The following is a 9835-nucleotide window of genomic DNA, read 5'->3' as shown; positions in this document are numbered from 1 at the left end:
TCCCCCACGGTGAGTAATGTAAAATTATTTTTATATGCAATCAAAGAGGTACATTACAAGAAGGCAATTTGAATGATGATTTTAATTCTCCTTGGCAGGTCTCAGACAGGCTCCCAGGTCCTGGGGGTGGGAGGCTAGGGGCAGTAATAATAATAATAACCACAGCAGAGAGCTAACGTTCACTAACCACGTAACCTGCATCCGTCCTTTCCCAAGCCCGTATCCTTTCAGCTGGGCCCTGGCCCTCCTCCAGGTTGGGGATCCCAGTCTCTTACTATTCCTCCGCCTGAACCAGACAGCAACATCCAGCCCTCTGGTCTGGGACCTTCCATCCTGCCTGCCCACCCTTGCAGGGAACGTGCTGGTTACTCATTGAACATGGGAAGCTGTAAATGTGAGATCTCCAGGTAATAATCACCTTGACCAAAGGCCTCTCTGTCCCCTCTCTCCTGGCAGGCAGAGCAGTTCCTTCCAGCCCACAGCTCATCCTTCTCAGGCACGGGCCAGCCAGGCCAGGACAGAAGCTCCAGGGCTGCAGCAGTCGCAGGTCCTCAAGGAGCTGTGTCATGTTGGCCAGCTCGTGGCTCTGGGCCCTGGTGGCCGTCTGTGCTGCAGACTTATTCCGGGAGGAGGCAGAGAGGATCATGCGGGTCACTCCTGTCATTGACGGGTGAGTGGCCACCTGCGTGCAGTGCCTGAGGAGCCGGGAGCGAGGCTCACACACTCCTGACTTGGGGCTCAGTTTCTCTAGCTGTAACAGGCCCTTGGCCTCCACTGCGTCAGCTTCTTTGTGGGGTCTCTCGGGGCCCCCAAAGGCTTTAGCAGATGAGGGTCTGCAGGGAACGTGACAGGAAGGAGGTAAGTGGCCAGGATCCAAGCAACTGTGTGGGGGCTGGGCCTGGGTTCCCACCTCCTACAGCCCTGTGGTCTGAGCAGCTCGCGGGGCCTCAGCTTCCTCTCCCAAAAGCTGCAGGTGAGGGCACTATCCCCACAGGCCCTCAGAAGCCCCCAGCTGGCATCTTTCAGGCTCTCCTGCCCCCTGCCCATCACCCCTTCCTTCACCTGCCTTCTCCTGGGGAGACCCCACCTGGCATGCACGGGGCCCAGGCCCCACGTCCTCTGCTGCCCTCTTGACCTCAATGGGTCCTACAGGCTCCTCCCCTGTCAGTGGTCACCTACCCTCCTCCCTGCCCTAATCCCCCATCATGGGTCACTGTGGGAGCCCCTCACACCCCTGCTTCTGGTCCAGCCATAGCCTCAAGGCACCAGCCAGAGGAGGAAAAATCTAGCTCCAGTCCCTCCCTGGCCCCCTGCCCCCTGTGGTTCCCAAAGCCTGTGTGCCCTGGGCCTTCACAGTGGCCCTTGTCCATGTCTACACACTCCCTACTGCAGCTCAGGGTCACCTTAGCAGCCAGGCCCCCCTGACCCCATGTAGCATGCCTGCGCCCCCACCCCAGCCCGGCCCCCTGAGAGCAGGGACTTTAGCATCTGACACGGCACACTGGGCTTCACAACGACTCCTCACTCCTCGGGGGTGGGGGCTGAGAGTCAGGGGGTGGGGTCAGGAGGGTTACTGAGGGCACGTGAGTGTCTGGCATGCAGTAAGTGCTTAATAAATGTTATAGTCATTACAGAGGCAGATGCCTCTGGGTTTCGCTGGAGAAAAAAGCTCTTAAGAAAAGGAAGGAAACCCAGATGTCTCGTTACATAAGAACTCACGGAACAGAGGCAGCCCTGGAAAGGGAAGGGAGGGTGGACAGGGCCACGGTGAGGGCCAGCGTGACCCTCCCTACCCTGCGTCCTGTTCCTACCTTGTCCCCACCCTCACCAGGGAGGGCTGCCTCTGAGGGTGTGTGACCTGCTCAGTGGCGAATGAGGCTGCCGTGCAGGCACCACCTGGGCTCCCACCCTTGAATCACTGCTGCCTGGCTGGACGAGGTCTGGGCTGAGGGACAGGGCACCCCAGGCCAGCATGGGCAGGCAATAGACACCAACTGTAAGAGCCAGGGCAGCCAGGCACAGAGAGGATCCAGGTGCAGGTGCTGTCCAGAGCCTGCGTGAGGGGTAAGATGACTCAAAGAGGCCAGAGAGCCAGGGATGCTTACGGAGTTGGGACTTGGGGGACCTGGGATTGTCCAAGGAAGTAGAAAGCTAAGACTAGCCTGACAGAATCAAAACTATCAACAGTAGGTCAGTTAGTATTAGCTACTCTTGTAGGAAGGGGACCCAAATGATTAGCTCCAACAGCAGAGAAGTCCAGAGAGCCCTGGTGTGGCATTTCACAGTGCCAGGTATTCAGTGTGGCCACCATAGTTACCTCATGGTTTGAAATGGCAGTGGCAGCTCCAGCCATCACATCTGTGTGCCAGCCAACAGGAAGAAGGCTGAAGAGGGCCCAAGGGCGAGCAGCAGATGTCAGGGACAGTCCTTGGAAGCTGTCACGGGACACAGCTGACTCACATGGCACACCCAGCTACAGGAGCGGGGGTATCTTTGTTCCAAGTGCCATGTGTACTGCTAAAAATGGTGGGGGAGTTCTTACCAAAGAAAATGGGGAGAATGGATAACAGGGGCAGCCAGCAGTATCTCCCACAAACAGCTGGCCCAGCGTGTGCTTGGCTGTCATTCTAGCACTTTCTATAGAACTCTGAGTAGGATGCCGTGATTCCACATACCAACCACACAGACAAGGAGATGGGTCTGATGGCTCCACCACTGCAGTTTGACCTGACCTTACACAAAGGCGGCCTCTGCCCCCTGGGTGACCCCAGGCCCACGCTCCCATTCTGTCTTCCAGGGCAGGGTGGAGAGGCTGAGGGAGGAGGCGGGCGGCGGCCCCATGCTGCTGCACTCTCCTGGGGGCCTGGGGGCCTCAGGCAGAGGGTAAAGTCCACCCCATCCCTGCCTGGGCCTGTCCCGCAGGGTACTGGGTTGGAGCCTGTCCCCACTCCCTGCTCAGCCAAGCTCCCCAGCTCCAGCCAGCCCCACCAGGTGAGGCAGGGGATACTCTCCCGGCTCCTTCCGTTGTCAGGCGCTTCCTGGGAGTGACGTTTGCACCAGGGTCTGCAGTGCACACCCATTTGCCCAGGGCCAGGGCCGGGAACGTGCGGAGTCAGGGTGGGGGCAGCACCTACTCTCAGTTTCCCCAAAGGCGCCACGCGGGTGGATGCGCTCTGGAGAAGCTCATCGGGCAGATGGAGTGGGATGGGGCATGGAGGGTGCAGCACAGAGCCCAGGAGACAGAGTAACTAATATCATTGTTAAGTCACTCACTCCTCACAGCTCACTCTCTGAAGAAGGTTCCAAGATATCCATATCCCCACGTATCAGATAAGAAAACTGAGGCACAGAGGGGGAGGGAGCAAGAATCTGAAGTGGAAACTGGATGGGAAGGACGGCCTGGCCTGTGGCTCACTTGGGAGAGCGTGGTGCTGACAACACCAAGTCAAAGGTTCAGATCCCTATGTAGGGATGGCTGGTGGCTCACTCGGGAGAGCGTAGTGCTGACAACACCAAGTCAAAGGTTCGGATCCCTATGTAGGGGGAATCCGAAGTCAAGGGTTAAGATCCCCTTATGGGTCATCTTTAAAAAAAAAAAAAAAGAAAAAAGAAACTGGATGGTAGGTGGCACAGATCCTGGGGGAAGGTCAGGCCCAGGTGTCCCCTAGGGTGGGGTGCCAGGCCAAAGCCCCCGTAGGCTGTCCTCACAGCCTCCTCCTCTCCAGATTAGGGGCAAGCATTGTCACAGGCAGGCACTGCCTCCGTGGCTGTCCTGTGGTGCACACCCCACTCATGGGCCTGCAAACCCGCATTTCTGAGATGCTCTGATGGGGCTACACTTGGCCTCTGTTTGCTGGGGCCCTGGCCAGGGAGGAAACTGCCCAGGCCCTGCTGGGCAGCTGGATGTGAGCCCTCCCAGACCTCACTCAGTTGCTGACAGCCCCCAGCTCCACCCCCTCCTCCTGTCCCTGCTCCAGAGCTTTCGCCCTCGTGGCTCCTGGAGAGCGGCTCTATCCTGCCGAAGCACAGACACCAGGTGCAGGGCTCTTCCCAAGGGCAAGAGGCAGCAGAGGGGCCTGGGCTGTCCCCAAACCCTGCACCTGGTGCCCTGCTCCCCAGGAAGATGAGCCAGGGCCTGGTTCCCCAAGGGCAGGCTGCCCCCCAAGGTCCCCAGCCCTCCAACAAGGGGCAATTTTAATCTTTCACCTGAAAACTGCTCGCATTGGGAATGTCCACCCAGGCCCCTGCTCCTTTGTCAACCAATCTGCCCCCACTCTGTGCTTGAAGGACTACTCTCAGCTCATAGCGACCTGGCCTGGGGGTGGGGCACATTTGGAATGCTCACCTATGCTCAGGTGTGTTCAGTTAACAGGTCCTGAGCCACTGAGAAGCAGAAGGTGGAGAGGGGGCTGCCTGGGGGCCAGGGAGCTTGGAAGCCACAAGGTCCAAGTGGCCAACCTGACCCCTCCGGCCCCTCCTCCGACCCCTCCCAGGCACAATGACCTGCCTTGGCAGCTGCTGACTATGTTCAACAACCGGCTGCAGGACGACAGGGCCAACCTGACCAGCCTGGCCGGCACCCACACCAACATCCCCAAACTGAGGGCTGGCTTTGTGGGGGGCCAGGTATGGCCCTGTCCTGTCTTGTGCCTGACCTACGTTGGGGTCCATCCCACCTCCTCCCTGGGTCTGGCTGAGGTGCAGCCCACCCTGGTGGGTGCTGAGCTCTTGGGGCCACAGGCAGGGGACAGCCACCCAGGCCATTGGGAGGGCTTCCAAGATGGATGGGAAACCAGACGCCCAGTGCACACAGGGGTGGGCCTGGGGCCTGGCACTCTCAGCTCCTAGCCCCTGTGTCCTCCAGTTCTGGTCTGCGTACATGCCCTGCGACACGCAGAACAAAGATACCGTGAAGAGGACGCTGGAGCAGATGGACACCATCCACCGCATGTGCCAGATGTACCCCGAGACCTTCCTGTGCGTCACCAGCAGTGCAGGTGGAGTCCCAGCCAGGCCCCTGGGTCCCTGAGTCCCCCCACCAGTACCTGGTCCAATGAGTGCTGGTGCTGCCTGGGTGGGTATGTTTACTCCCCCCTCCGGGGTCTCCACGCAGGCATCCGGCAGGCCTTCCAGGAGGGGAAGGTGGCCAGTCTGATTGGAGTGGAGGGCGGCCACTCCATCGACAGCAGCCTGGGCGTCCTGCGAGCCTTCTACCACCTGGGCATGCGGTACCTGACCCTAACTCACAACTGCAACACGCCCTGGTAAGCAACACCCGTGACCCCAGGGCTCCGGTCGGAGGGCAGGGCCACTCCCTCTGCCACCCCTCGGACACCATCCTCTCCTCCTGCAAGTCCCAGGCCAGGCCTCCAGCACCTACCCTTTGCTCTCCCAGGGCTGACAACTGGCTGGTGGACACAGGAGATGACAAAGCCCAGAGCCAAGGCCTGTCGCTCTTTGGTCAGGTGAGTAGGAGGAGGGACAAGGACCACAGCACCCCAAGGAGAAGGGAGAAGGCCAGGCAGAGTGACTGGGACAAGCTGTCCCACCACTCAGGATCTCAGTTTCCTGTCTGCACAATGGAGCAAGCAGTTGTCCCTGGGGAGGGACTCACTGGGGTTCAGAATGCTGAGCCTCAAATGCAGCCCCGCTCCCAGCCACTGAAGGGTCCAGCAGGGGCACCCCCACCCCTGTGCTGCGCGTTCTCCCTGAGGCTGTGAGGTGGACCCGCCCTGTCCCCCCAGCGTGTGGTGAAGGAGATGAACCGCCTGGGCATCATGGTGGACTTGGCCCATGTGTCTGTGGCCACCATGAAGGCCGCTCTGCAGCTGTCCAAGGCCCCGGTCATCTTCAGCCACTCCTCAGCCTACCACCTGTGTGCACACCGGCGCAACGTGCCAGACGAAGTGCTCCAGCTGGTGGTGAGGGGCCACCCGGGGCGGGGGCGGGGGCAGCATGGAGGGGCCTCCCGAGCTCAACTCCACCCCCTCTCCCTGAGCAGAAAGAAACAGACAGCCTGGTGATGGTGAATTTCTACAATGACTACGTCTCCTGCAGGAGGGAGGCCAACCTGTCTCAAGTGGCCGGTAAGTGGGGCGTGAGTGGCCTCGGTGGCCAGGCGGGGGAGGGCCTCGCTTGGGACCCACACCTGCTGCTTCCCCTGGGCAGACCACCTGGATCACATCAAGCAGGTGGCAGGAGCCAGAGCTGTGGGCTTTGGTGGTGACTATGATGGCGTCTCAAGGTAAGGGGTGAGCCCTTTTCCTGCAGATGGAGGGAAAGTGTGTTCTGAGGACAGACCCGGGATGTTTCACTCGGAAGGCACAGTGTGCCGGCCTTCACGTGCCTGGGAGTGGCCCCTGGTCTGCAGAGCCTGGTTCTCTCCACCCTTGACAGGCTGCCCGTGGGGCTGGAGGACGTCTCCAAGTATCCAGACCTGATTGCTGAGCTTCTCAGGAGGAACTGGACAGAGGCAGAGATCAGGGGCGCATTGGCTGAAAACCTGCTGAGGGTCTTTGAAGCGGTGGAGCAGGTGAGGTGCGGCCCCTGCCTATGCTCCCCACCCCCTCATGCCCCCAGGCAGGCCCTCCAACCTGCGTCTGTCCCTAGATAAGCAATCACATGCAAACCCCGGAGGAAGAGCCCATCCCACTCGACCAGCTGGATGGTTCCTGCAGGACACAGTATGGCTACTCTGAGGCCCCCAGCCTCCACCGCCAGCCTGGGGTCCTGCTGACCTCCCTCACATCTCTGCTTTTCTGCCTGTGTCTTCTGTGACATCCTGGGGACCAGAACCCTCTGCCTGGGCACACGACTGGCTTCTCCTGAAGGGTTTACCTGGGAGCAGCTCAGGGCACAGGCACACAGTGGACCCTCAATAAAAGCAATGACCCCTCTGCGTCCTGAGGGTGTGTGTTGTGAGCACCCTGGAGGGGGTGCTCCAGAGTGCCTCAAGGGTAGATTTTGTGAAAATGTCCCCCGGCTGGACATCAGGGCCCAGAAGTGCCTGAGTCAGGGTCAGGAGCTCAAGAGACCTGAGGAAGGGCTTTGTACAAACACTCCTTGAGGGTCTTTAAAAACACATGGTCTGGGCTCCAGTGGCCACCTCCCTCTGTGCACTCGTGTGTATACCCACACACACACCTGCCTGCGTACACCTGCCCCTGCCTGTTCTGGTTCTGTGGGCCCGGGGAAGGTCCCAGGAGCCTGTACATGTAGGACCACTCTCCCTCGGCCCAGCCTCTTTGGATGCATGGGAGAGTGAGGCTGGATGGGTGGGCTCCAGGCCCCTCCAGAGTCACCCTCAGGGGCAGAGGTGGTCCCCATATGAGTGCCCAACACAAAATCTTCATCAGGAGGGATGGGGCCCAGCATCTTCCCACAAGGCCACCAGTGGGTGTGTCTTGAGATGAGTAACCTGGCGGGGAACAGACACGAGGTGGGACCCAAACATGCTGCTGCAGCCCCCTTTCCAGGTCAGAGCCCCTGACAGGCGGGGGTTTCACACATGGGCATGAAACCCTCTGCCCCAGTACCCTGGACCTGGCCGGGGTCCCTGAGGTGCCCTCTGTGTTTCAAAGTTTTCCATCAGATTCCTTCTGTGAGAAAGTATGAAGTCTGTGGGCTCATGTCTGGCCAGGTGGTGGGTGGCCACAGCCCCTGGCCCCCCCCGCGGCCCGTGCCTGCCTCCTGAGCCTTGCACAACACACCTCACCGAGCCGGCGCCCCCTCCAGGCAGATGTGTCCAGAAAGGACATTTGCTGATCACTTAGGGTCTACTAAATTCTGAAGGGAAAAAGCAAACATGGGTTTCTGTCCCGAGCTCCCAGGTCTTGTTCGATGCCCTGTCCAGCCTGGGCTGACTGTTCCTGCTGGGGCTGCAGGAGGCTGTGGAAAGGGTACCCCTGGTGGGTTGCAAAGGTATTATGCCTGCTTTTGCTAACTGGGAAGTATTTTCTCCAAAGAAAGGCTTTAATATGAGTCCTAAATATATTAAAACCACACCAAAGCATCCAGTGAGAGGACACAGCCTCAAATGCCAGCCAGGGGCAGACCAGGCTCCAGGGAGTTCCTCCCACAGCCTGCAGGCCGTTCTTACTGCCTTGTTCTACCTTCAGGGGCACAGAGCATCCGGGGAGAGGTCTGGGGTGCCTAAGAGTAGGCTACAGAAGTGGGGTGCAAGCAGATTCCCGAGTTGCACCCCATCCTGAAAGGCAGCATCTGTCCTCAGCTGCCTCTCCCCTGGAAGGGCCCAAGGATGAGAAGCCACCGCAGACCCTGTTAGGACCTGTGCAGATGCACCAGAGGCAAAGGGCTGACTGCTAGCCTGCAGAGCTGAGGACAGGGGCGCATCTCCTCCCACTCCAGAGCCATGGTGATGTTTCACACACTCCCCCCAAAATATCAAGTCTAACCGGGATGGGGGCACTCAAACTGGAGTGCAAACAAGACTCTAACAGAAGAATCACACAGCCCCCCTGAGGAGGTCGCAGCGTGTCCTGACCATAAACTGTAGGGCTCAAGACGAGAGGTGGTCAAGGGCTCTCACAGGGCTGTGGTTGGCAGTTCTGAGACCCTCCGCATTTGAGAGGGGCAGGCTAGGCTGACTCACGGGGTCACCGCCGCCTGCAGCTTGGAGGACACAAGCACATGCAGTGCGCCTGTGCTTCCCTGCGGGCAGAGCATAGGCATGCCTCGAACCCAGACTGCAACTTCTAGACACCATCCTGCCAACAGCAACCAGGGCTTCTCGGAGAAATGGCTGATTCCAGGCTGGGCAGGAAGCGCCTGCAGTGCTGGAGCGTGCATCTGAAGGAACGTCCCACGTGACACAATAAGGCAGCCGCCAAAAGGATGACAGTAACGACTGCAGCCCACAGACTGCAGCAGATGGCCACAGGCCCACACGGACATACGACAGGACCACTACAGCCCACAGACTGCAGCAGAAGGCCACAGGCCACATGGACACATGCTGGGACCGCTGGGTGAGGTGAAGGAACACCTCCTCCGAGCAGAATTCCAAACAGGAAACTGCCACGAGAACTGCCACCAAGAAGGTCCGCCAACAGGTGCAGCCTTCAAATACCTCCCAAGACTTTCATTAAACAAGGGAAAAACGCACCAAGGTAAAGGGTTCAGATCCCTGTACCGGCTAGCCACCAGAAAAAAGTTAAAGAATTTTTAAAAAGGGAAAAATGGAAACTTTACGGGGCAGATGCTGCCTAAGAAGTGACGAGGGACAGTCAGGGCGACGCCACAGGCCTGATATAGCCATGCCCTGCAGGACAAAACGCCACTTCTGTGGGATCCTTGCTGACAGCTGCGACCTCAGCCTCACCGCGTGAATATCTCTCACCAGCCCATGTTAAGGAACATTCTGTTCAGAATTGTTCAGGTCACGAGAGACAGAGAAAACTCAGGACCTGTCCAAGAATGCAGGCCTGGCAGGAACAAGCAGCACAGTGTGGGCCTCAGAGGGAACGTGGTCAGGAGCAGGGACTTGCAGACGAGTTACTGAATGTCTAGTCTCCTGACTTAGCAGGTCTATATGGATAACTAGGAAGTTAGGGAAGCTGGTCAAGAGTCATAAAGAAAATGGACACCTAGCAACTATTACGTAAGCTTAAAATTATTTCAAAGTAAAAAGTAAAAAGAAGAAAATTCAGAACTAGATTCTGACTCTGTTGTTCTGGGCGGGGCCTGAAAATCTACATTCCTCATACAGACACCCCCACCTTCCTCCAGCCCACACCTGGCACTTGGAACCAGGCATCCGGGTCCCCCTCCCCAGCCTCCTAAGTGGGGGGCTGGGTAACCTGGGCTCCCCCAAAGC

At 58.8% G+C, this 9835-nt stretch overlaps 1 protein-coding gene across 1 annotated transcript; it reads left to right on the top strand.

Moving 5' to 3' along the window:
- Positions 1 to 566: 566 nt before the first annotated feature.
- Positions 567 to 6777, top strand: DPEP1 (dipeptidase 1). The gene is made up of 10 exons (XM_063112627.1): positions 567 to 670; positions 4494 to 4626; positions 4865 to 4997; positions 5114 to 5264; positions 5396 to 5465; positions 5745 to 5921; positions 6002 to 6086; positions 6169 to 6244; positions 6397 to 6537; positions 6615 to 6777. Exons 1-10 carry the CDS (start codon positions 567 to 569, stop codon positions 6775 to 6777), a joined length of 1233 nt encoding a protein of 410 aa, XP_062968697.1.
- Positions 6778 to 9835: the final 3058 nt, after the last annotated feature.

The sequence above is a fragment of the Cynocephalus volans genome, chromosome 10 (assembly GCF_027409185.1).
Source record: "Cynocephalus volans isolate mCynVol1 chromosome 10, mCynVol1.pri, whole genome shotgun sequence".
NCBI lineage: Eukaryota > Metazoa > Chordata > Mammalia > Dermoptera > Cynocephalidae > Cynocephalus > Cynocephalus volans.
This window is presented reverse-complemented; position numbering and strand designations above follow the sequence as displayed.

Bases quoted from the DNA above. Each gene is read 5' to 3' on its own strand.
- DPEP1 (XM_063112627.1), top strand. From the start codon at position 567: ATGTTGGCCAGCTCGTGGCTCTGGGCCCTGGTGGCCGTCTGTGCTGCA. The intron at 6,245-6,396 runs GTAAGGGGTGAG...CACCCTTGACAG, and splicing joins GACTATGATGGCGTCTCAAG to GCTGCCCGTGGGGCTGGAGG. The intron at 6,538-6,614 runs GTGCGGCCCCTG...TCCCTAGATAAG, and splicing joins GAAGCGGTGGAGCAGGTGAG to CAATCACATGCAAACCCCGG.